This window comes from Bactrocera neohumeralis, chromosome 4, assembly GCF_024586455.1.
Source record: "Bactrocera neohumeralis isolate Rockhampton chromosome 4, APGP_CSIRO_Bneo_wtdbg2-racon-allhic-juicebox.fasta_v2, whole genome shotgun sequence".
Taxonomy (NCBI): domain Eukaryota; kingdom Metazoa; phylum Arthropoda; class Insecta; order Diptera; family Tephritidae; genus Bactrocera; species Bactrocera neohumeralis.
In genome coordinates, this window is record NC_065921.1 from 25,275,795 (window position 1) to 25,303,343 (window position 27,549).

General features: G+C 35.6%; 4 protein-coding genes and 1 long non-coding RNA gene across 10 annotated transcripts in view; 2 read left to right on the forward strand and 3 right to left on the reverse strand.

Annotated features, from left to right (window-relative positions):
- LOC126756363 (kinase D-interacting substrate of 220 kDa) overlaps nucleotides 1-21,369 on the reverse strand; it is a 91,127-nt gene extending 69,758 nt beyond the window's left edge. Inside the window, exon 1 of one of the 4 annotated variants that reach the window (XM_050469375.1) lies at nucleotides 20,483-21,369. Coding sequence is in view for 3 of the 4 variants with exons in the window: in XM_050469376.1 (XP_050325333.1) it covers nucleotides 2,657-2,938 (282 nt within the window). In the remaining variant the exon portion in view is untranslated. Of the gene's footprint in view, nucleotides 1-2,656; nucleotides 3,525-15,197; nucleotides 15,424-20,482 lie in introns of those variants that run through there. The other 3 variants (XM_050469373.1, XM_050469376.1, XM_050469370.1) reach the window with 3 other exon arrangements.
- LOC126756370 (uncharacterized) lies at nucleotides 8,855-21,760 on the forward strand. The gene is made up of 2 exons (XR_007666576.1): nucleotides 8,855-9,132; nucleotides 21,363-21,760. It is a non-coding gene; the product is annotated as an uncharacterized LOC126756370 (long non-coding RNA).
- A 126-nt stretch (nucleotides 21,761-21,886) lies between these two features.
- LOC126756367 (queuosine salvage protein) lies at nucleotides 21,887-23,351 on the forward strand. 3 transcript variants are annotated; one of them, XM_050469392.1, is made up of 3 exons: nucleotides 21,887-22,050; nucleotides 22,227-22,463; nucleotides 22,531-23,351. In XM_050469392.1, exons 1-3 carry the CDS (start codon nucleotides 21,990-21,992, stop codon nucleotides 23,304-23,306), a joined length of 1,074 nt encoding a protein of 357 aa, XP_050325349.1. In that variant the 5' UTR covers nucleotides 21,887-21,989; the 3' UTR covers nucleotides 23,307-23,351. The 3 variants fall into 3 exon arrangements, with proteins under 3 accessions (XP_050325349.1, XP_050325350.1, XP_050325351.1); XM_050469394.1 differs by having other exon boundaries at nucleotides 22,035-22,050; nucleotides 22,105-22,463; XM_050469393.1 differs by having other exon boundaries at nucleotides 21,895-22,463.
- Nucleotides 23,340-24,092, reverse strand: LOC126756369 (60S ribosomal protein L29). Its single transcript, XM_050469401.1, has 3 exons — nucleotides 24,002-24,092; nucleotides 23,616-23,732; nucleotides 23,340-23,549 (listed from the first exon to the last, which is right to left on the reverse strand). The coding sequence occupies exons 2-3, from the start codon at nucleotides 23,715-23,717 to the stop codon at nucleotides 23,421-23,423; spliced, it is 231 nt and encodes a 76-aa protein (XP_050325358.1). The 5' UTR covers nucleotides 23,718-23,732; nucleotides 24,002-24,092; the 3' UTR covers nucleotides 23,340-23,420.
- Nucleotides 24,093-26,654: 2,562 nt separating this feature from the next.
- The window catches only part of LOC126756364 (alaserpin-like), a 32,772-nt gene continuing 31,877 nt past the window's right edge, over nucleotides 26,655-27,549 (reverse strand). Inside the window, exon 4 of the mRNA XM_050469385.1 lies at nucleotides 26,655-26,912. Coding sequence (XP_050325342.1) covers nucleotides 26,788-26,912 — 125 coding nt within the window. The 3' untranslated portion in view covers nucleotides 26,655-26,787. The remainder of the gene's footprint in view (nucleotides 26,913-27,549) is intronic.

Here is a 27,549-nt window from a genome sequence, read left to right on the forward strand (position 1 = left end):
ATTCGGCAATACTCTGTGTTTGGTGGGATCAGAAAGGTTTTGTATATCATAAGCTTCTAAAAGGTGGTGAAACTATTAATAATAATCGCTACTGACAAAATATGATCAATTTGAAACATGCATTGATCGAAAAACGACCAGAGTGGGCCGGAAGACACGGCAAAGTAATTTTGTTATCGCACACTGTGCCCAATATTCGGTCTATATAATCGCTTGGCAGAATCGATAATTCGAGCAAACATGGATCGGTTTCGCACCACGTTTACTCTAGTGGATATTGCACATCCTCAGGGACGCCGTACAGTGCGCACCGAAAACGCTGTTGCTGCTGTGGAGTAGAGTATCAAAGACCCGAAGGAGTCCATACGCCATTTGCGCGCAACAATTGCAGCTGTGCCCATTCACTTTACGGAAGATATGGTATTGCGGAAGGATATTGGTTTGCGGGCTTACAAAATCTCACTCGTGCAAGAATTTAAGCCGAATGACCATCAAGCTCGTCACTCGTTCGGTAAATAGGGCCAAAACGAGATTGCCCGGGATCGGTGATTTTGACAAGAAAATTTTGTTCAGCGATGAAGCTCACTTGTGGTTGAATGGGTATGTTAATAAACAAAAATGTCGAAATTTGAGTGATGGTAGAATGGTGAATGAAAAAGAGAGACGCCATTACATCCTCAAAAAGTCACTGTTAGTTGTGCTCTCTAATGTTACACTCAATTGGGCACGGCATAGAGCCATAATTAAAGCCTTTTTGTGCCTGAATTGGAGGCTGTCATGCCATACAGCCAATGAAACTTTCAATTTATTGAAGGAAACTTTTTGTGAGCCATTATCTCGGGTTATGTGAAGTCGCTTGTCTACGCAGATAAGCCCGAGACGATTGAGGCCTTGGAATATTTCTCACATACGGCAAAAAGTGGTCGAAAATCGGGTCACTCGACTGGAACTTATTCGAGCCGGCCATGGCGGTCATTTGCTCGAAATAACTATTAAAGCATAATGACGAACCCTTATCTTCATAACAAAGCTAAATTCTTGACCATAGATATTAGGCCGGTTCTGATGCCCGATCCATTGATCGCACTTGGACTACAAAATGAATGCTTTGTGAACCCATAAAACCCTGTAATTCAAACCTATAAGTTAGCAAAAACGTCTTGTGGCCGATAGAAATTTTTTCAGGCGTTTGATTTTAATTCTCACCAGTTCGGTGCGATATCTGAAACTGTGAACCTCAATCTCGCAAATATGGAACAAGAAGTAAGTACTGAGATGTTTCCATCTCGTCTTCTTTCATACAGCTTCTGCAGATGGCGTCCGGTAAGACCATCTACTACGCAAAGACCCCATAGAATATAAGGGGCCAGAAGACTACTTTCGATGTGAGACCTTATCGTTTACCAAAGGGTCTTTTGCAGCAGTACAAGGCAATTGATGCCTTCTTTGCTCTTTCCTCGATATCAAGCTTCTATGAAAGCGAGCTATCTAGATTGTATCCTAAATAATTAACTGAATCTGCAAGTTGTAGGCGGATGCTTCTGGGATCTTATATCTCCTAGTAGCTTCGGGTTAATCGCAAGGCCACATGCGACCGTCCAATTTGTTACAACGCTGATGAAACATCGTCTGCAACTATAATTCACAGGGGACTTATTAAGCTTATTAAGCATAGGCAATCAGCCGGAAGCCGTCCATAAATAATAGAAAGTTGCAAAAGGAGCTGAGGAAATATGTGTGTTATTGGAAATAATTTTAGAGGAAGATGTACTACAAGTGCCTGCCATCAATTTTATATGTCTGCAATCTTTTTCCGCAGACAAAGGACTGAGAAAGTTCTCAATGCCGCTAAATTCGCTGTGAGGTTTTCAATTTCTTGCTGGGTATCTGCTATCACAAAAAAAGGGTGTAGAATCGAGGTTGGAATAAAGCTTGCATGCAGAACTAAATAATAAAACGTTAGGCAATCTAAATATTTATCACTCATGGTATAAATAAGTGGTTTTTATTGGCTAATATAAGAGCCAAAACTGCTTAGACCGTATAATAGCACTTCTAAGCGTCTGCATCAGCTTTTTTTAGATAAAAAAGTATATATTTGGTACAAATAAGGGAGTAGTAGTATCATTGATGTTAAAACGTCAAAGCTGCCTATGCAAGTGGAGGAGTATAATTTCTCACAGGGTCTGTACCATACACAAGCATTGTGCATCCATAACAATCTGCAGACAAAAGGTACACGGTAGACCGTATATACATACATATTTGCAGTATACACGAGTGTTCATACGTGTATATGTGTGTACAAATAAAGATTCTTATCAGTTAGTAATTGCAAAAATGTTATATGACAACGAGAGATTATCAGCTTCAGCGCTACAAGTGGCGGCAGCACATTCGCACAAACCGAGTTATTTATGTGCAAAATTTTATATACATAAGTATGTATATGGGTATATAGTATGTATGTATATATACATATATATTTACATTTGACTATGTGCACACGTATGTATTTATGTTTTTATTGTATTTGAAGCGACAGTCCATGTTCGCGGCGAACAAACAAATAGGAACGCGATAACAATAAATAATAAAAAAAAATAAAAAAAGAACTCATAGCGCTATATGTTGTTGCCAACAGTGTTTTTTTTACCTGAATTGAACTTCCGCTCTTTTGTAGGGATAGACGCAAAAATCCAAAAGGAAAAATACTGCCGTAGTTGCCAGAGTCACGGCGAATTTGCAAAGCGGCGCCAGCAGCCGCGCTCGATGGGCTGCGACAGGAGGGCGAAGCCGAAGCGGGATTCAGCGGTGACATTTCGGAGAAAGCGCGACCCATTTGCATGAGACGCGGCGGCGTGCGGCGCGTTTGTTCGCCGACAGCGCCCTCCTCAGGCGCCTCATCCTCTTGGGTGGTGCTGAGCGCTTTCTTCATAATAATTTTTTCACTTTTAACTTTTAAGTGTAATTTGTACAACAATAATAACAAAATTGATTTGTTGGTTAAGAAGAACTTATTTTTTTACGAATTTCATACTTTTTCGTATTTTTTTTTTAATTTTCTTTCTGAAACACACACACAACCGCGCACAGTTTGGGGGAAAGGTCAACACAATTTGGTTCGAAGCAAATCAAAATTAATGTACAACAAAACAAACAAACATATGTACTTGTACATAGGTATATATTAAGGAATGTTCAACGTTCGCCGTACGTGGCGTGGTACCGAGCAGCGTGCGGTAGGGGCGGTGGTGAGGCGGTGAATACAAGTACGCGTCTATGAATGTGCGAATTTAGTCGTCTGCGCGGCGAGTGACTAAACTCAACTAAATAGCGGCGTGTGCGCGCGAGCTGACTAATGGCGCGTATCAACTCGAACTACCGTTAAACCAATCATTAGGCTCCGAAAACAAAGGCAGCACAGGCATCAGTGTATTTTTGCGATTTTACCCCATTTAACGCTGAGCCGCGGAAATCACGGACCTCTAACAATGTAGTTATGTATATGCTTTCTTCACTTCACTGATTAGTTTAGTCTCGCCGCGCGGCTCCCGTAAACGCGCGTCGCTCTGCCTGTGCGCTGCGTCGCTGACAGTGACTGCATAAATGCCCGTCGTAGTCTGTCATAAACCGCGAGAGCTGAGACAATGTACGGTACTATCATAGAATGCACTGCAGTCCCGGCATATGTACCCACACGTCTAGGGGTAATTTGTATGTCAAAGCTGATAGACAGCTCGATGCGATAAGAGCCGCTTACACAGACGCATAGCGGCTTAGTGACTCTGTGAAGAGCAAATTTTGTGTTGAGTAAAATAATTTTATTTTTTGGTAAACAAAATGTTTTTGGTGGTTTTCGACAGCGTATCGCATACATATGTGTATGTATGTAGGTATATGTTTATGGGACCAACTTTTTATATTATACTGAAGCGCCCAACTACCTGCACAGACAACACAATTATGAGCACCATCTTACATTTTAATGATCTATGATACATACATACATACATATTTGCTCAGCATAAACACTCGGCCGCTCACCTCATCAGCAGGCCTGACGCAGTCGACGTTCGTTCGAGATAATCAGCTGAAATGCACAGGTGGCTGTTTTTTTGCTTAGAAACAACTACAATTATGAGTAAAACAAATGCAGCCGAATATAGGATAGTTGTTCCCACAGCTGATAATACAAGTACAAAGCGTTGAAGGCCAAGAAAGCTGGTGATGAAGATAAGGGTTCAGGTTAGTAGAGCACAGTTACAAATTTGTATATTTTGTGAGACACTGCTCAACTTCAGAGTAGTTTTTTTGGCTCGTAAAGGTCAACCTGCGATCTATTGATTGGAACCTGCCACACTCAAGAGAGTAGAGCTGTTCGTCCACTTTCGTAAAGAGTAATTTTGCAAATTTATCAATAACTTGAAAACGGTATCTAGATATAACGGGTGATCCCCTTAGAAGTACATTTTTCAATAGCCTTTTTTCACAGAGGAAAATTCACTTTCTGTAAAGAATAAATTTTGCGCGCTTCGCTCTACTGCGCGTACTATTCGCAACCCATCTTGAGACCCAGATTTCATTACTGGCTAATGTTCGTCAGAATAGACCACGTCTAGCACGCAGGAAGGAAATATAGCAGCCGTAGCTGAGTGTCTACACGAAGACCGTGGAGAGTCGATTCGGCGCCGTTCGCAGCAACTCGGTCAGACATATGGAACGACTTGACGCATTTACGTCGAGGTTTTAAATTGAAAGCGTACAAAAAAATAGCTCATGCAAGAACTGAAGCCACTCGATCTTCCCAAGCGACATCGGTTGGCTATATGGGCTCTTGAAAAGTTCCAAGAAGGTCCGACGCAACCTGAAAAGATTCAAAGGCTGTCATTTTATCCAGAAAAAACAACGGTTTGGTGTGGGTTATGAGTCGGTGGAATCATCGGTCCATATTTCTTCAAAAATGATGCCGGTCAGAACGTAACCATCAATGGCGACCGTTATCGCACCATGATAACCGACTATTTGATGCCTGAAATTGAAGCTCGTCATCTCATCGACATTTGTTTACAACAAGCCGGTCCACTTCCAACACAACGCATCAATCAATGGATTTATTGAGAGAACAGTTCGATGAGCAGATAATTTCACGTTTTGGGCCGTTCGATTGGCCACCAAGATCTTGTAATAACACACCGTTAGACTTTTTCTTGTGGGAACATGGAAAATCTAAAGTATATACGGACAATCCCGCTTCGATTCAGACCTTCACGCTTGTCATTCCAGTTACCAGTCGAAATGCTCGAAAGAGTAATCGAAAATTGGACTCAACGGATGGTCTTTGGATCTGAGACGTAGCCGCGGCCAACATTTGAAAGAGATAAACTTAAAAAATAAATGCCAAAGAATGTTCTTTCGAATGAAAAAAAAGTAGGCAACCTCAAAATGGATATAAGTATTTCGGGATAGCCTTCTTAACACTGATCAAGTATTTGCTTTGACTTTTCTCCTCGTCTCTCAATTATGTAGCGTTTCGAAAGATAGTTTCGATTATCGGATCGTAAAAACCGCCGTGATTACAATAAAACGGTCACGGTAGAGAATCGGAAGAATGAGAGAACATTGATTCCGTAGATTAAAAATTTAGTAAAGGTGCAGCTTCCCAAATCAATAAGCAAGGCACTCAAAGGAACGCCAATTTTACCATATATGAAAAATTTAGTTAGCTTTACCATCGAACTGGCAGGAAGGGAAAGAGAATCCTTCGGTATTGTTCGGAAAAGTAACGAAAGAGCAGTGAGACCATACAGAAATCGCTGTATGGTAGATAAGAAATCGCTGTGGCTATGTACAATTTTATTTCCGCTCAGTACAATCAAATCAAGAGAAATCTAGGAAAATATTGATATGTATTGTTAAAAAAATCCCCGCTTTTGTGATAGTAAGTAAGCATATGCTTCAATTATTTTCCCAGACTCGTCTGTAGTTCTGCCGCTATAGGCAGTTGATAGGAACCAAAATAGCCACTGCTACATATTTTACTCACTTTAATCAGCCAAAATAACATTCACAACTTGACATTATTCCCGTTTCGTAAGTCAAACAAATTCGTCAAATTGTTGTTAGACGTACCAAGCACACATATCTATGGAGAAGTATACAAACATGTGTGCTGATGACGCATAGCTTTGCATTAGGGTGGCTGCAATTTTTCGATTTTTCTTAAAGAAGAAAATAATTCAAATAAAAAGTAAAGCTTTATTAGGACCCATGGGATCAATAAAGATAAAACTGAATTTTTAAGTTAGTTCCATTTTTCTTAAAAAAAAATTTGTAAACTGGTTTTCTAGAAAAAATACTGGTTTAAATAAATTTAGCCCTTAGGTATTATCGAAGACAAATATAATGAGCATATACATTAGAGCGGGTCGATTTATAAGGAGCCAAAAAAAACGAACAAATCGCGTATGCAGGAAAATATTCTATGGATCATTCTGAACAACTTTGCCTAAGAGAGCGAGCCTAATCGTTTGTATGGGAGATATGAGATATAGTAGCCCGGTTTGACGATTCTGACAAATGATCAATAGAATAACAAAATGCCTCTGCGTATTAAATTCCATTGGGATATCTCAAAAACTAACTAATACATTTTTAAAATCCCTAAAAAACTTCGCCTTTATAATCACTAGTTCGAAAGCTACCCGCCAAAGCGACTACGTACGCTGTGAATGATTCAGACACAAGAAAATGATTCTGCTGTGTGACAATGCTCGGCCTCACGTTGCGAAATCCGTTAAAACCTACCTGAAAACGCTTAAATAGGGAACCCACACGCCATATGTTCCAGATATTGCAACGTCCGATTAGTATTTGTGCCGTTCAATGGCACATAGTCTGGCCCAGAAGCAGTTCCACTCACAAGCCGACATCGAAAAATGGCTTGGTTCTTGAATAGCATCATGGCATAATGGTATTCGAGCTTTGCCAGAAAGAACAATTTTTTCAAAAACATTTTCTGAAATAATTGGTAAAATTTAACTCCTATATTTATCAAACGATTTGCTAACGCCCTAATTCGCATGTAAATATCAAATTTACAGTTGTGTTCATGAAAATAGTTTTTTAACATATGGTATACTGACTTGCCAATACACACTTCAAATTATAAAAAAAACTAGGCGAATACGGTGGTTGCGGAACGATATTGGTTGAAAGCTTGGCGAAAACTCACGACAAAATAAGCGCAGTATACGACGGTGCGTTATCGTGGTGCCAAAACCAAGAGTTGTTCGCTCATAATTTCGGCCTATTTTTACGAATAGCTTCGCGCAAACGACGCATAACACTCAAATAGTATTCCTTGTTGACAGATTATACGGTCGGAAGGGATTCAGAGTGCCCCACACCGCAATAATCAAAAAAAAACCGACAACATAACCTTGATTTTTGATTGCTTTGACGTGGTTTTTTCAGCTTCGGCTCACCTTTGCCACGATATTCGGTCAATTGATCGTCTGTTTCCGGGCCGTAAGCATAGATCCAAGACTCATCGTCAATAAAAATAGGTCTCATGACATCCTGGTAGTCGGAAAGCATTGTTTCCAGACGTTAATGCGATGCTGTTTTTCAAAAAAATTTAGTGATTTTGGCACCAAACGTGCTTTTACTTTTCTTAGGTCCAAATGATCTTTCAAAATGGCTTTAAATGATACTTTCGATGTTCCAACGATGTCAGTCTGACTGTTAATTTTTGATTCTCAAGCACCAATTCCTTTATTTTATTGACGTGTTGTTCAGAAGTTGCTGTTGATGGCCGTCCGATGGAATATCGAATAATTTGTCCCAATCAAAAACAGTTGCTCGCGACAAACAATTATAACCGAACGCCTTTTCTTCAGAAAGACAAGCGTATACTAAACACTAATAATTATTTAGATGTGACAATTGGCACAAATGTCACGGACAGTCATACCGACCTAGAAAAATAGTATTTCGACGAATTTGTTTTCGTTCGAAATTTAAAGTAAAAGGTCTTATTATTTTTTGCCTACAGTGGAGGGCTGTCATGACAGTTGGCTGTTAACCAGACATTGAAAAAACGGCGTCAATCTATAGTATCATGGATCAAATATTGTATGTAAACCTATTAAAAGATGTTGTTATCATTTGCTAGATGGGAAATCTCTATAAAAAGGACGTTGGAGCAGGATAACAACCCAAAACAAACGATCAAATTAGCTAAGGAGTGAAAAGATCGACGTTATGTCTAGGCCAAGCAGACACTAGACCTGATTCCAAACAAAAATTTATGCGTTAAACGAGTTATCGTAACGGCAAATCCATCAAACAGAACACAACTTTGGCTGGTGGTCAAGGAAACATATAGCATGAAGCGTTGTCAGTATCTAAAAGACTCTATGCAACGTCGGTTTATGAATGAATTAAAAAATTAAGGCTTTACAACCAAGCACTAGTCAATCGAAAACATTTACTAGCTGAAATTTTAATGTTTCATTGAATTTTTTTCCTGTTTTACCTTCAACAAACAAGGCACTACTATTTTTGTGAAAGACACATTTTTATATTAAGAGCACTACTATTTTAATGAACACAGCTGTACAGACATACCTACTTATGTATATATACTATACTATACATATACTGATGCCGTTTATTGAATTGACGAAATAGTAAAATATCAATTTTAGCAAAGCTTTGTATTAGTTACACTTAAATCAGTCTTTCATAGCTACGCGACTGAAACGAACAAGGTGATACTGAAATACTTGTATATTGTTGTATGTGGCGTTGTTCAAAGCAAGTGTAAAAAGCGAAAAATAAAGTAAATAAAATTATAATATATTCCAAAAAAACTACATAGTGCATAATGCGATTTTAATTTTGTTGCGGTTTTTGTTACCGTTATTCGAAAAATGTATTAAAATTATTCTCATATGAAACTACAAAAAATACAGTTTAACATAGACAAATTCATTGCCAGTGTTTTAAAAGAACAGTATTTTTTCACAATTAAAAGAAAGGCAAACAGGCCGCTTATCATCTGTCAAAGAATTCACCTACACATAGTGAAACATACTAATTAATTAATTTAAACGAATTATTGCTTTGGTGAGTTCGTTAGTTAATTAAGTTAGACAATATGCAAGATATGCAAGTACTTTCATATAAAAAATTCATATTTTTTTTTTATTTTTTTACGAACATTATTTAACTCATTCATCGCTTTTGCGATGAGTGAAATTGTTCAACAAAGAAGTTCCATTAAATATTGTGTGCGGAATCGAACTTCTAGTGCCGAAAGATACAGAATGTTGGAAAAGACCTTCAGTGGTAATTGTAATTGGCAAGCAAGTCTTTTTGATTGGTACAAATTATTCAAAGATGACCGGGAACGCGTTAACGACGAACCACGTCCAGGACGGGCATCAAAATCAACTGATGATCAACACGTCATTAAAATAAAGGTTTTGGTACTTAAGAATCGACGATTAACATTCAAAGATCTTACTGGCATCGTTGGAAAATCGAAAGGATCAGTGAAAACCAATTTGAGAGATCATTTGTGCTCAAGAAAAGTGATAGCACGATTGGTTCCAAAATCACGCGATTTTTTTGAAAAACAGCGTCGCGTTAACGTCAGTGAAACAATGCTTTTCGACTACCAAGATGTCATGAAATGTATTATTACTGACGATGTATCTTAGATCTATGCTTACGACCCGAAAACCGACTATCAATCGGCCGAAAATCGTGGCAAAAGTGAGCCGAAGAAAAACCACGTCAAAAATTAAGGTTATGTTGACAGTTTTTTTTTTTCGATTATAGAGGAGTGGTGCCCTCCGAATACCTTCCCACCGGCCAAACTGTTAACAGGGAATACTATTTGAGTGTTAAGAGTCATTTGCGCGAAGCTATTCGTAAAAAGAGGTCGGAATTATGAGCCGACAACTCTTGGTTTTTTATCCGTGATAATGAAATGCTATTCCGGAAATTGATTTTAACAACTGTTTCGAGGATTGGAGAAAACGTTGGTCCAAGTGTATTGTAGCCAAGGAGGATTACTTTGAGAGGGACGACATAGATTTTGAGGAATAATATAAGAATTTTAAAATTATGAAGAAAGTCTTACTATTTTTTGCTCATAGCAGTGTGTATAGAAGTCTTATAATATTAATTTATTTATTAATTTTCAACTAAAGCTAGCTTTAAAATTTTGCAAATCGGTCATTGTGTGCTTAACACATCTTTCTAAAATGTAATTTCAAATGTTTAATGTTTCTATAAGAGATCAATTCAAGTGTCTTTCAAGCAAACACTGCTAAAGCCAATGAGTTGTTTTGTCAAAAGTCCTCCGATATGTATAAATATGGCTCCATTTTATATACATATGGATGTATGTAGTTTTTTCCACACATAACAGTTATTTTCGCATCGCCAACAACAGCTTGCATATTTTTAGGCGTTTATATTTAGGAAGTGATCAGTTAGTAGGTATGTATATTTAAATGTGTGAATATGAGTTAATGGTTCCTTCCGTTATTACACTCAACGCATTACTCACTTATAATAATAAAAAAATTAAAGAAATCTACCTAAAAACTACTTTTAACTAAGAAGTACTTATACATACAAACATACATATGTAAATATGTACAAAAATATTCGCAAATTTATTATGCATCAGCTAGTCCGACTAAACTTAGAAGTGAAACACTCTTTATGAAACAATTATATAAAACACTTTGCTCAAGTTATCAGTAACAAAATTACGAAATAGATGATTTAATTTGAACTAAGCAACTGAAATATACAGGGTGCATATGAAAGTATATTGGTTTTGGTAAAAAAAATAATCGTAAACATTTAAAATTTATAGATAACAATGCTTTCATAAAACTAACTGTCAAAAAAAAAAACAATTTAGAAATACAGGGTCTCTCAGTGAGGTCGTTCTTGAGTTTTTAATGTTTTTATTTTTTCTGTGGTGAAATTTGACACTTATAAATGAAGCTTTTGACAACTATCAAAAAAACAAAACATGTCAGAAATGCAAGGTATCTCATTGAGGTTTTATTTATTCTACGTGTAGCATTCAATAGTAAAAATTTGACAATTATAAATGACACTTTTGACAACAACCAAATAATCGATAAATCGAAAGAAATTAATCGCTAGTTTTCGAAATTCAAAACTAAAAATTTTATTAATGATATCAAAATAAACAGATGTTAAATCTTTGTAAGTGTAAAATAAGACAAGTTGAGTTTGCAATAGTTAGGTCTTAGAGACCCAAAATAATTGAATAGATAACTTGAAATAACTCTACCAATGGTGCGATTACACCGAACAAGAAATCACGCACAATTTAATCGATTTCTTTTAATCAAATAAACGAACTGTAAGTTTCCTTTGAAGTCAACTAATGTTTCTAATCTTAATGCCTATAAGTTCAGCTTTGAAATTGATTAAGCAATTTTTTCATAAAATACCGATTTTTCAAATAAAATAACCGATTAATGTTTCTAACCTTAGCAACTATAAGTGCAGCTTCAAAATCGATTAATCGACTTTTCCTCAAATACTGGTTTTTTAAATAAAATAACCGATCAATGTTTTTAATCTTAATGCTTATTATTGCAACATTGAAATCAATTAATCGATTTTTTTAAACGAAAAAAATTTTAAATAAAATAATCGATTAATGTTTCTAATCTTAATACCTATATGTGCAGCTTTAAAATTTAGATTTGAAATCGATTAATCGATTTTTTTAATCCAGTATCGATTTTTTTAATCAAATATTAGATTAAAGTTTCTAATTTTAAAGCCTATAGTGTAGCTTTGAAATCGATTAATCGATTTTTAATCCAATATCGATTTTTGAATTCAAATAATCGATTAATGTTTCTAAATTTTTTCGTGCATAAATGTAGCTTAGAAACTACGAGACCCTAGTCTGTCGAACATGTAAACTTACGACGAAGGTTCATTCGTGGTAAAAATCGGTCAAATGTTAAATGGAGAGAAAAATTTAATAATTGAATTAGAGATTGAGTAGTTGCAACACGTTTTACTCAACTTTTAGACCGCAAAGGTCTAACGGATTTCAAAAAAGGTCAAATTCAGATTGGATTTCAGAAAATATAAATTTCTTAAGGTCAAATTGGATATCAGAAAATATGAATCCCTTAGAATATTAAGGTCAAAGTATAGGCGAGGCTCTGATTTAGTTTTGGAATAATCACAAAATCAGGCAGTTACTCAAACAAATTAGGCCGACTGCTTTTGAGCACAGGGAATACAGATAGATACCGTTCACTGAATAGTATTTGGCAAAGAAAAATAATTATTTTTAAAAAATTTTGCTATTAGAGAACATAAAGAAATTTTTGGTCCGATGAAAAGATCATCAATAAAACAAAAACTTATACGGAGGTTTTGAGAAAGCTGCTGTCATTTAAAAGAATATGAAAAAATTAAAAAATGAAAGGCTGAAGAGAATTTTTGAAACTCAATATAATTTTTAACACACGAACTGTAGGAATATTCAGCATTTGCTCTTACTCAAAGAGGACAGAATGATAAAATAAGCATTAATAGCAGTTTCATAATATTATCTTATTTGCCTAGCCATTACCATTGAAAAAATACCACAAAAGTGGCATTTCGTTTGAGTTACCTCACGTTAGACGCAGTCAATTGCCCTTCAATTGAGTTAAGTGTCAACAAAGTGGGCAGTCAACAGCTGTCATTCGCTTAAAAAATTAGCGATGTGTTGAAAAATGCAATTTTTTTTGCTCTTGAAAGTACAAAACTTAATTGTTAAGCAGTAAAAAAGGCAAATATTGTTGATTAGCCAGTGCTTACAAGTAATAATAATGATTGAGCGCGGCAGAAGAGTAAACTTTGCATTTTGTTTTTATTTTTCTCTCGCGCTGTCACACTTGACACTTAGCACGTAGAATGCAGTTTTTAATGCAAATAGAAGGCGTTCGAAAAATTCGTCGCAATAATTGCTGTAAAATTATAGAAACTTCTAAATTTAGCAAAAAATATATATGTATATTTTACCAACAGAAGCCGTTAGGCAGTTAATTAGGATATGTTTACTAATTTTTAATAGTTTACTTGTAACATTTCGCCTTAGGATTGCCTAAGTTGACATAAAAGCAGATGTTTTACTTTAAAAAGTGTCTCGTGATATTTAAGTAGAAAACGCATTTCTACTGTGTCAATTATTTTTAAACAATATATACATATTTATGTATGTATGTATGTATGTAAATATGTACATATATAGATATGACTATTTAAAGCAGCAAGCTAAATATAAACAATTCTACAGTGGTGAGCACATAAATAACTCAGCATAATTTTATAGTTGAAATTATTGAAAGCAAACTAAACCAGTTTTTTATTGAGAAGCATATTGAAACAACACGAGTATCTTATTTCGAAATTATATTAACAAATTTATATATTTTTTGAAAACCAGATATTCTCAGCAAATTTCAAAAAATAGTTCCAGATATGCATTGTGATAAAAAAGTACGCGGAAATTGTTAGTAAAACGCAAAATATTTAATTATTCATCAATATTTATTTTTTTGCCTTCAAGGTAATCCCCATCACATGTAATACACTTATTATAATACACTAGTCCTCGAAACAATTTTAATGAGCACTTTTTGGGATGGCTTTCAGCTTCTTCAGCGAGTTTTGTTTTATCTCTTCGATCGACTGAAAACGCGTTCCACGGAGCGACAATTTCAGTTTGTGGAACAAGAAAAAATCACACGGAGCCAAATCTGCTGAATACGGTGGTTGATCGTGCTCGATGTGATGGTGCATAATTTCCATGAATTATTCTTCCACAAATCCGGTCATTTTCGACGAATGTTGCCTCAATACGGTTAAATAGAAGTCTCTATTGACCCCCTATTCATCTGGAACAAATTCATGATCCACCAAAGTACGAATATCGAAAAAACAATGAGCATCACCATGATTTTTGAGCAGTTTTGGCGCGTTTTTTCGGTTTCGACTAATTTTTTTCCTTCCATTCCGATGATTGTTGACTACTTTTCATGTCAAACTCATAAACCCATGGCTCATCGGCTCTCCATGAATGTGCGATCGCAAATCGTACGATCAAACATGTTCAAAGAGACCTGTTTACGGTATTCTTTTTGAAGAAAATTCAGCTTTATCGGGAGGAGTCGCGCATTTCATACCCAAAATATCCACCAAAATCATTTGAAAGAACAAGCGAGAGATGCTGAGCTCTCTTGTCATCTCTCTAGCACTTATCTGACGATTTTCAAGCACCATATCCTTCAATTTTTTTAACATTTTCAACAGTTGAAGAGGCCCAGCACGAGGAATGTCTTTAACTCGTCTCGTCTTTGAAGAATTTGTGCCTCTCTTAGGCTTGTGAATCACCGTAAGTCTTTTTCAACATTCGCAACGATTCCGCACACGAAATTTTGGTTCTAAATACCAAATTTGAGACAAATTCTTTGTTCGATATTTTTATCCAATGTATGTTGTTGTTGTTTTAACGCCAGAAAACATTGTTGAAATAATCGTGAGGAATGATGCTGACTTGATAGACCTTGGTCGGATAAACATCCGGGTCCGTTTTGGTTATTTAGATCCGACAGTAGTGGGACTGTCCATATTATATTCGCTGGTGGTTTTTTTATTATTTTCAGAGTCCCTGGTGATAGCAACGGTGCTATTTCTGTAGCCACCACTGTATATTAATAATCTTTACATATTAACTTAAGCTGAAAAACCAAGTTACACTTATTTTGCGAAACACTTCTGTCATAAAACAAAAAAAAATTTAAAAAAGCAGGCCAGTTTTTGGCGCTAAAAATATTAGTACGTACTCATAACAGGATAGTATAGCTTTGTTTCGTTATATCTTCATTCAACGTATTTTTTCATTTTCAATAATCTTCAGAAATTTCTAAAAATCGAAAAATAACGTCTCAGATATCTCCCACATAACGATTAATTCGTGTGATCACTACGAACGATTATATACATATATGCAATTTATTTTGGCAACAAAATTAAGCCACATCTTGTGACATATGTATTTTGATTGTTTACACCTCGCCATAGGCAAATCAGCATAACCTGTTAGTTTGTTTGCCGACACTTACCTCCTTCCAGTCTGGCGGAGATGTTGACTGATAAAGCGTATCCACGAAATACGAGACTGTGAAGACAGATAACTGCTCTTCCATAACTTAACAATGTTTACTCTATGTATGTATGTATATTTAACTGTTTTTGTTTTAGTTTTTTTTTTCTCCTTACGGTCACACAGTTGAAATTGCAATCACCCGGTGTCGATGGTTATACGCTTGACATTTGCAGTGAAATAAGTATGGATAGCAAAGGCTCAACAACAGAGTTACTCGCTCTTCGTACACGCCATACAGTTACATATACAGTTTATAGCGGCGCGCACGAGCTTAGACAATAAAACTGCACTGTTTATAAGATCTTTAAAAGCTAACTAAGAGATAACTCGAATGCAGCGCAGATAAACTGAACAGCTCGTTGTCAGTCGCGCAAAACACAAAATTAGACTCGAGAGTCGGCGCTCTGTGGCAAATATCATGCTAATATTGAAGTGCTAAACAAAAAAAAATAACAACGGATGATATTTACACTCACTTATCGCAAAAGACGAACATAAGAACGACGTCTCCAAGTTAGATATCCGATACATGCTGGTACGGTACCTTCCTTTGCCTGATATATCGGCATATTTCATTGTTTGTTATTTCAATTTCTCATTTGGCGGTGTTTGTATCAAAATTAGTATCAATTTGTTGCTGATTTCTATTTAATTCGCGCGCAATTCGTCGTCGTCGTCGTCGTTTGAAAATTCACTCAATAGAGATGTGCAACTCTTTCTAATTCGATTTTTGTATATACACACGTTATGGGAATGTCGATGCCGCGGAGTCTACTTTATAGGCATTTTAAAGAGTAATATTCGATAGATAAGCATTACCATTTCTTGGAAACGATCTGCTCTGGCAGCATCACGGCTAAATTGAGGGGTTTGAGGGTTGAATTTTAACCTGGATTTTTGAAATTTCGCCTTAAAAATTTCTGACTCGAAACCGGTTTTAGGCCCATAGTCACTTAGGCAGAGTTGCTCAGAATGATTCGTAGATCATTTACCGCATACGCGATTTTTCCGTTTTTTTGGCTCCCTGTAAATCGACCCGCTCTAATGTATGTATACAAGGTCTGTCGCAAAAGAAACAGAACTTTTTAAATATAACTGTTTCTGGTGGCGCCACCTATTGCTGGGTATATGAAATAAAAAGTTTGATCTCTTGTTGACATTTCGTAAAAATTTTAAGACAATTAGATAACTACAATCGATGTTATCGATCAAAAAGTGACAGCAGCTTTTGGTCATCGGTCGTAAAATGCATTTTGAACAAAGAGCAAATTTTGTTTTAAACTTGGGAAAACGTTTGCTGAAACATTTCAAATGATGAAAAAGTTTATGGTGATCAGTGCCTATCCCGTAGTAATGTGCATGAGTGGTTTAAGCGATTCCAAGAAGGTCGTGAGGACCTCTGTGACGATCAGAAGTCGGGCCGGCCAAAATCGTCTTCAGAAGTCAAAAATAAAGACAATGTTGATTTGTTTTTACGATTCCGAGGGTATTGTACACCGAGAGTTCGTCCCACCTGGCCAAACGATTAATGCTGTGTTTTACCTTGGTGTTATGAAGCGTCTTTTGTCACGCATTCGTCGTGCTCGACCACAATTCCGTGAGGAAGGGTCCTGGCGCCTGTTGCACGATATTGCGCCGTGTTATCGGTCGACGCTTGTCACTGATTTTTTGACAAAAAACTCCATATTAACCATTAATCACTCACCCTACTCACCTGAACTGGCACCCTGTGATTTTTACCTATTTGGAAAACTTCATTTGCCCATGAAAGGACACTGGTTTCAAGACATTTCAGCTATCCAAAAGGCGACGACCGATATTCTCAAGAGTATTCCGAAAAAATTACCTTAAACACTCATTTGAAATGCTACTAAACGCTGAATCGAAGCACAAGGAAACTACTTTGAATAAAAAAATATAACTTTTGAAAAATATTATTTTTTTGTTGTTTTTTTTTAACAGGCCTGTTTCTTTTGCGACAGACCTTGTATATGTATACATACATATATATTTAATACAAATACAAAAAAGAAAAAAATTCTAACCACAACTTTATATGCTGCAATTTTTACGCTAACACGTTATCAATGTGATTGTTATTTAGTGAATTATGAATTAGCAAGGTTTCCTAAATTGTTGACCGCACAATGTATTTTGATAGTAAATTATTAACTTCACATAGCAACCAAAATAAAAGTGTTAATTAAAGGTCTGCCCTATTTATTTGTATTATACGCATAATCTGAATTTAAACCTTGTTTATGGATATTATTTTTCAGATAGGATATTCTAAAGCTTCTATAAAACTAAGCATAATCTTTGCGAGATTTAAAAAACTAACCCTAAATAATTGAACTTCAATATTATTATTTTTGCACGCAAATTTAAAGATTTACACCATTGTTCGGCAAAGCACTTGCGTGGAGAATAAAGTGACGAGCTGGAAATTTATTCCAAAGGTCTCCATCATTTAAGTTGATGTGACCGATGAAGTATTGTTACGCAAACAGCAAATTACATATACAGATAAATTAATTGTTGATAGCGATTGTCAAATAAGATTAATTTTATATTTTCTATTTACCCACAAAACCATTTGCACAGGTTATACAAGTTTATAAATTTGTGTGTGTGTATAAAATTAAAGAAAGAAAGCTTATACTCATTTAAGACAAACATTGGTATTTAATAATTAAAGATATATGTGAAAAACTAAAAATTTAATTAATTTTGTTGAAGACTGTAAAATTAAATAAATTTTGTTGAAAACTAAATATTATTGCTTTTTTATTGCACAAGCATTCTGAATTGGTGGCGATATTTCTATTGGCACATGAAATCGAACAGCTGGCAGTTAATGTTTGACATTTTGCTTTTATTTGCCCATATGGAATTTACCTCAAACCATTACCTTAAATATTTGCCCTTTTCATTAACAAGAACACAACAAGTGATTACGTAAAATATACTAATTGTTATAATAAATGTCGAATTTATGTGCTGCTGTTGTAATAAAATATAATCTATACATACAAACATACGTAATAAGATATAAAAACGCGATTTGCCAATTAGAATATCATTGCAATTTAGCCAATAACAGCTGCGTGCAATTTTAGAATAGAATTTTATAAATAAATCGTATAATTTTTTTTTTTTAATTATTTAGCATTCGCTCTAAATATTACAAAATAAAACATTTATAATAATTATAATTAGCGCAATTAAATTCGAGCATCCCAGGAAACATATTAATTTCAAATATGTTAACAATGCAATTATCTGCTTGTTATATATTTTTCCAGGCAAATGCCTTCCATGTATTGTATTTGTTCAATTTACACAAGTGATTAGCACTGAAAGACGCAACAGAGGTGTGCGTTGAGGAGTATTTTCGGAGGGTTATTAACAAAATATAAAAAAAATGATTTATATAAAAAATTAAAACAAATTTATGATTTTTAATCAAATTTGGAGTTCAACAAATTAAATAATTGTTTTAAATATAATTGCTTATTATTAACAAGGAACTTTTAAGGCTAACAAAATTTTAAAATTCTTGCTCCCATAATTCATTTCAGTCCCAGTTTCTTCTCTACGGCTATGTGAGCAAGTTAAATACAATATTCGTATGTAAATATAGCAATTAAAGTTATTTTAGACAATTATTCTTCGGCAGTTTCCATGAGAAAATGTATGGCAAACATTTGCATTCAGAATTAAGAATCATTTGCTACATATATATACATATGTACATATGTATATCAGCCTCGTATATAAAAGTTAATTAATACTATATACAAAACGCACACAAATATACATACATACATACATAAATATGATGAATATGTGCACTTATACATACAAGCACAGACCTCAAGTGTGCGATAGTGATATTTGCTAATGGCAATCTTATCGCTAAAGAGACTAAATGTAACACGAGGAAGGTCTATCAATCCTTATGCTGGCTAATATTTCCAAGTGCAAAAGCTTATGGCCTCATGCCATATGTACATGATTATTTATGTACGGATATATATGTATACTCTCAAGTGAGTGGACATAACGTCGATCACTTCACTTCAAATCAACAGCAATGCTCAATATCGAATGAAGATATTCATATTTCACAGTTACGATCAAATTGATAAGAGTGAAACGTTATATTTTTCATAAACACATACATACATATATGTATGCATGACTGATCACTGACTGTGTTTAAATAAGTATAAGTAAGTGCGATTTATGGTAAAGTGTGAATAATTACCAAATAAAAGTAATATATAATAGATATAACAATATGCACATCACTTCATACAAACAAATGTAGCTACAATGCATAATTTTGATTTATTACTGCCCACCAGGTTTATTAACATACAATTCATCACTCGAAGTGCTCATATAACCGTCAATCAGTAGCGAAAAGTGAAAAAATTATGTTTTATTAAACATTATCGAAGAGTAAATGATCTTTTGCTTATAGGAATACTGAGTTGTTATGAATAATTAATCATTTTCAAAATTTTAGCTGCACATAGTTTTCAACAAGCGCATATCCAAAGCAGATCAGCTTAATAATTATTGCTATTTTATGCACTCAATTATTCATCTGAATATGAATAGAACATGGATATATCCATATATCAACAACAATACGACTTACCCACAAATAATGAAGTAATTATAAACTTTGAAATTTCAAAAACTTTTACAATGTTCCCAAGCTTAGCAATAAGCAATATAATAAAGAGCTTTAAAATTTTTCACTTCACTACAAATTGGCAAAACAGAGTATATAGCTCATCTTACGTAGCTTAACTTTTATTTAACAGTGAAATAAGCTTACTGGAAGCTATAGTCAGATAGCGTTTTGACTGTTGCGGAAATTGTGAGCGCTCAATTAGCGCCTTTGCAGAACTTGCAATGTCACCATATTTTATTATTGACAATGTACGAACAAAGCACGTTTATTATCCCTGCCACTGTCTATATGTATTGTTATACAAGCAAATAGATAAAGTAAATATAAAATTAACTTCTAGACGTTGTCATTGGATGCCAACTTCATTGAAAGATATGATGTCTTTGCTTTGTTGAGAAAATTTCCACTTTCTGCACACGAAGTTAAGACTTGTTTGTCAAGATCTTATTCTGCTATGTTAATGGAGAGTTCCCCTTTGGTATATAACTTAATAGAATTAGCATAAACATTATAAAAAATAATAATCCACTTACCTTTAACAACGCCAGTCATAAAAGTTCGTTTGCCAGCTAATAGACTCTAGGTTTTACTTGACTGCTTCGGACCACAGTGCAGTGTGCCAAAGCAAAAGTAAATAAAACAAAAAATAAATAAAAAAAATCAGGGATAATTGAGAGTGATGATGGCACCAACGATGCTGATGACGTTTTTCACGGCTATTGTCGATGTCTGTCGATGCAGCGTTGTGGTGATGCGACGAATTGGTTGTTGGCTTGCTTGCGTAAATCAACCTTAAAATTCTACAACAGCAACAATTTGTACAAAAAATCACGTCTCGTCGATCACAATGCGAAACGAATACTTCATGCGCACTCTAAGGCTAAATTTATGGAGCATTTGACAGAACCCAATTTAGATTATTTATGCATTTACTATATATACTGAACACAAACACCACTATTTACCAATTAGGATTGTATATTACTTCACTTTCGTAACCCTTTTTTTTTGATACACTAAACTGCACAGACTATGAATTACATTGAATTATTTTGAGACATTGAAGGATGTTTGTATTTGCTTAAAAATTTCTTTTGTGTTTTATTAAAGACTATTGCGATATTTTTTTTTTTTTTTTTTTGAAATGTGAAAGGATTTCACTTCGCGACCCTACTACGCTGCAACAGACCTTCCCAGCAATATTACCGAAAATTATATGAAAATTTTGACAAGCACGGCACTTTCCGAATGGTTTCCTTGGAAAATTCCTGTTTCACGGCTAGCGCTTTGTATTATTATTACATTAGGCACATTCACGCACGTTTCCACAAATTTAATTTAATATAATAACATAATATTATTTATTGCAATGATTTTCACAGCACAAACATTTTGGATTTTTCCTCTTTTCAGATTGGAGTGTTACAACAGCGGTGGCGATAAATGACAGCACAGACAAAACGATTGGTGTTTAAAATACAAAAGCAACAAAATCTACAAAAAGAAAATGTCAAATTGAAATCTTTCTGCTTCATAATAATTACATGAATAGTTGTTGTGTTGTTGCATACCCCAGTGGGCGAATAATAAGAAAACGGAGAACAAGAAACAGCTGTCTAGCAGTGTTGTAAAGGAACACAAAAAACGCACGTGATAGATGTAATATATATCGAAATTTTTGTATATCCTTTATGAATACTGTCTGTTTACAAAATTATACATACAATGTTAAAATATTTATAATATGATTGTAAACATTAAAATAATTATTATTACAGAATAAAAATTGTGACTAATGCTAGCTGTTTAAATTGATAAAATTTTTCAGTTAATTGTATTATGTATGGAAATGGTAACCCTACTAAATGTTTATAGCGAATGAAAAAATTGACATTTTGCTGTTTTGTTTTGATTATGGAAATAAATGCAAAATTTTCAATTTTTTGCATGCAAAAAAAATAAATAACAGATTTGTTCCGTGATTCGGTTGCATTTCTTACTTATATTTTTTTCAATGAATGTATACATTGTCGAAATAACATGAGTAAACCGAACAACAAAATCGTAAATGCAATAAGTATGCATTCTGGTGTAATAGCCGGTAAAATAAATCTATACTTAACCTAACACCAAACCAGTTGCGTTTTGCTTTCAGCACCGCTTTCTTGTTAAATTCTGCGAGTTACCGCGAGCTTATATACTTATAATCCATAGTATAAAATATTTTTTGTATTGGTTTTAAATACTTTAACGTGTCTTAACCACCTTTAATGTCAGCCATGGCACTTAGTCCACGCGAATCTGGTGAATATATCGTCAAAAATGCGAAATACTTGACAGTATATCCAGAAGGCATTGTAAAATTGGCAAATGAGGTTATTTCCCGCTTGCAGTCTGGGCAACTCGATCCGAAGAACTTTTCGCAAAATGATGTGCACCCGAAGTCCACCGATGCACATGCCATTGAATGGATATTTGTGGTGGATACACTAAATTTCTGCTTCTGGACGCCAAGTAAGCAATTAAAGGTTTTCATTTGTAACTCTTAAATACAAAAGTATGTTTATTTTAAAATTCGCAGCTGACTACACGAAATACAAGGTCAACGGTTACACCGGCTACTTTGCTTTATGCGCTGCCGTAAATCGTGCCATGGAGGAGGGCATAGATATCACCAACGCTGAATACTATTCCACAATCGATGCCGATACATTGCGTAAAGTATTTCGTTCAGATGATGGCCAGACGTCTGTGCCATTGTTTGAACAACGTATCGCTTGCCTGCATGAGGTCGGCAAAAGACTCCTGGAGAAGTGGCAAGGCAAGTTCGAGAATGTGGTGCGTGCCGCCGATAATTCTGCCGCGCGTTTACTGGAGCTAGTGGTCAGTGAATTTCCCTGTTTCCGCGATGAAGCTGATTACGAGGGTAAGCGCGTTTCATTGTACAAGCGTGCACAAATTCTTATCGGCGATATTTGGTCCTGTTTTGAGGGTAAGGGCTTAGGTAAATTCAATGACCTTGAAAAAATTACCATGTTTGCCGACTATCGTGTACCACAAGTGTTGATACATTTTGGCAGCTTGGAATACAAACCGGAATTACTCGAAGTATTGAGCAAAGATACAATTTTGGAGAATGGCGATCCACGTGAAGTCGAGATTCGTGGCGCGTCTATATACATTGTGGAGCAGGCAAAAGACATCATTTTAAACAAACTCAATAATAAGGAAATTGAGCTCAATAAGGAACATGTGAACTCTATTTTAATAGATCACTTCCTATGGGACTACCGACGCAAGCACGCAGAAGAGTTAGAGCACATACCATTCCACAAAGTATTAAGTGTTTACTATTGAATGTTGCTTATACAATAAATGTTACATTTGATATTTTGTATAAAATTGTTTTTATTTTTAATTTAATGCCACCCACATTTTAAAACCCACTGACGCAACGATATTTTACAATATTTATAGCTTGATGGGTTTTGGTTTGCCAGCTTGAGCAGCTACACGCTCTTCGAAGCGCTGGTTGGCCTCAGCGCGAGACAAATTGCCCTTGCGCGCATAACGCTGGTTGATTAGGAATTTGACATCCATCTGTAAAATATTAGGATAACGTTGCTAATGAAATTTGAACCACTTTATTAATATGCAATTACTTACACCAAGAGTTGATTCATGACGCTTGCGGATTGGGCGCTTGATGCCATTACGATGCGCCTTCCTGTTTTGGTTGTGATTGGTGTGATTCTTTGACTTGGCCATTTTATGCTACTAAATCTGTGCAACAAATCACATAGTTGTTGATGTTTGTCACGATAACATCCATTGCACCACATCCAATCGGAATTTGAAGTTCATCCAATTTTTGATTTGATGTGCGCAAAATTTATCAACCGCAGCAAATTTGAAATGAAACAAAGAAAAATATTTGTTAGAACACATAGCATTGATACGTATTTTTGCTTTTCTCATAATTTTGGTACACTTTTATTTATATTATTTCGGATTTTTAAAGATTTTTTATTAATTATTAGCAATATTCCTACCTCCGTTTTTGACAGTAGAGCGGAAAAGAAAAATATCTGAGAAAAATGTCAATGTTGACATTTCAGTGCATTAACAACACAGGGTTGCACTAGGAGTGTGTTCACTACCAAAGTTTTGTATAGGCTGCTTTAAAATTTTGAAAACTACTTTACAATTATTAATTTATAGAATATTTCCCTAAATTTTTAGAAGGGACCCAACTTAGACAAAGTTTAAAAGTTTGTTTTATATCTCCTAATGTATTTTTTAAGAATTTCAGTTTTAAGGTAGCGCTTAAAGTAGTTGTCCTAAGAAAAGGATACTAAATATATGATTTTTGACTTTGAACACTTTTTCAATGTCTGGTTAGCAGCCATCTGTCAGTTTTGTTCGGGTTAACTTAACTAACAGTGACCATACACGACACACATGTGCGTTCGATCGGTATGTGTGCGATTGCGGTTTACTCGTGTATGGGCTTGTGCGTATACCAATCCATGTTCGCGAAAATGTTTGATTTTTTACGATCGGTGTGCACACAAGTATGTCGTGTATGGCCTCTTTAAGACTTCTTCTTTCTGTAAAGAAAATTTTTTAACCAGAACTTAACTGACAGATGGCTGCTAACCAGGCATTGACGAAACGGACCTTATTGAATGCTTGTCGGGTGTCATACGGACATGTCCGACGGCGGCACTTGAAGTCATGCTGGATCTCACACCGCTTCATCTAATAATCGGACAGGTTGCCAAACATACACTGCTTCAAATGACAGTAGAAGCGTTTGGCAGAGGTAAGGTAATCTCTTCCCAGCGTTTGAAAGGCCAAAATGGCGAAATAAAATTGGCTCTTCTCCAAAAGGACAGCATTACCAAAACTGTAAACTTCATTAGGAAGTTCAAGGTTATCTTTAGCAGTAAGGCTGAATGGATCGTTCCGCTCTCGAGCTACTGTTTAGGGATAGTACAATCAAGCGGTACACCGATGGCTCGAAAATGTCGGAGGGAATTGGCGCAGGGGTCGCATTATCACGCACCAAACTCTGCATACTCACTATTGGTGTAGGCGTTTATAGAACGATTAAACAGTCTATTAGATCGCAACCAAATGGTAGGTAGGATCCGAACCTTTCATTTCGGTTGGTCCTATACCATAAAAGAGCTGCTTCGCAAGGATGAACCAGTGGGAGGGATATTGTCAACAACTCCTAGGCATGCAACTTGCCAAGTTACTAAAGGGTGGTAACCTTGAAAGGTTTAAATAAGTATGTAATCAACCCCGCAAGGGATAAACTTAGGCTACTTGTCGCCTCCTTCACTGGCTATTGTAAGCTTAAGAAGTACTTATGTATATAACATGGGCCTAGTTTCTTGTGCGCAGAGCCGGTTCTGCGACGTGGAGTCTGAAACTCCAGAACACCTGCTAATTGACTGCACAGCCGTCTGTAGGCGCAGGATAAAGGTCCTTGGATCCATGTTTCCAAATAGGAATCACATCGCCTCAATAGCACCTAGCAGTATATTGGAATTTATCAATCTGCTGGGGCTAGGTGAGTCGTTATGACTTAGGAGAGGACACAATAGACCCTCGGTCGCAGTGCAATCATCATTTATTTATTTAATGTATTCTACCTCATACCCTGATGATATTACAAATCGATAGCATTGGTTACAATAATCGATTCCACGTGTTTGAAAACGGTGAATGCGGACATGTCTGATAACTTTTGAAATTTCAAAACTGGATACAAAGCAATAACGGTCAGTGATTCGATTTTTTGGAGGAGCAATCGCGCAGCGAAATCAAAGAGCTCAGGGATGCTGTATACGGTGCCTCCTCATCTTCGTTAGGTATCGCCAAATATGCTTTAACGGGGACGGGTGCCAGTTATTAATGAGCCGCATACAGATGCCTCGAAATGGTAGCCATTTTCAGAGCATAACTTGGAAAAGGTCCATGGTTTCGTTTTGGTCGACTGAGAATTGAAGTTGCGCTAAGGAGCTGAGACAGTAGTCATCACAAAAGATCGCGTGTGTCATATACTACATGAAATATTGGCATAAAAAAGTTGTCGACGTGATGGGGCCTGATTTTGTTTTTGCGTACAATAAGGCCACATCATAAGTAGGCGAACAGTCGAAAGAGTGAATTTCAGCTGACACCCGCCCCTAGGAAGTCAAAGATTGGAAATATATAATAGCTGTTTTCTGGGATTTACAAAGAGTGTTGTACATCGACTACCTGGAGAATTCCAACACGGTCATAAGGCTCTACTGTGCCGGATTGTTGGCTCAAAACCTAAAAATGTTGATTTTTGGTCGAAATAAAAGCTGTTCATCTTTACATTATTTAATGATCGCAAGAACAAAAACACATCTTGATTTCAAGTCTACTATGGACTCTTCAGATGTCTTCATTAATGACGTCATGCTTCTAAGTATCTGAGCACGTAATGGCTTACTGAGCTTTTTAAAAAAAAGTCGCATCTTGCAGATCTTATAGACTACCACAGTCTGTCGAATTCCAAAGCTCAATAAACTCTTTAATCTTTTTAAGTCTGTATACTTTTACTTACCGGAATATTCCAAAGAGTATTTTTTTATAAAAAAAACCGTTTTATTAAAATTAATCATCTTTAGTTACATATGCAGATTATGAAGAAACCCTAATCAATCTCTTTCTAAATATTCGCTCTTTTTTATTTGCTTTTATTCTCTTCTCTCTATAATTTAAATATAAATTCAACGTATTCTTCTTTGCCATTAAAATCGGTCATCATTCTTCTCTTCAACATTCTTCCAGTTAACTAGATCTTCTGAAACTGACCCATAAAGTAGATGCCAAACTTTCGGGAGCGCAGGAAATACATGAAAGGATGATCAGCAATGAAGCGTTTGCGTCTGAAACTCCTTACGGGTAAAATTCGCAAAACTGAAATGTTTTAAATATAATTATTTCCAATCTTTAATATATTAATAGACAACATGAACCCCAAAAAATAGATGGATGACAGTATTATATTTATTTCCACATGCATTTCGTACAAATATGATGTTTTTGCCACAAACGATTAGGTTACGATGCCGTTTTCCCACGAACATCTGTTTGCATGCTGTGACAGGCGGAGAAAATCGTTAGCCGTCAAAATAACATTAACGGTAAATAACTTAATGTGTACATACCGAGCATTAATAATACAGATAAGATTACGTGACATAAACAAAAAGAATAGTCAAATTTCTGTAATTTTAAAATATAAATAAATGATTTGAGTAATTTCGTGCATGGCGTCACAAGCCAAGTTTGCTGTCAAACACGCTCCAGAAAAATACCAGCAAGAAATTGTCATATGCTCTGTTTCTTGATACCGGCTACATAAGTATTTAGTACCAAAGTCGATATATGTGACCTGGTCTACGGAAAGGGGGCTTAGGTGTCAAAAAATCAATTTTCACTTTTTAGTTGATTCGGATGGAAGATGAGATGATGAGATGCTTTTTCACATGATAGAATCCAAAAAGTTTTCGCACGTTAGCTCCCTTTTCGTAGACCAGGTCATATATAATAA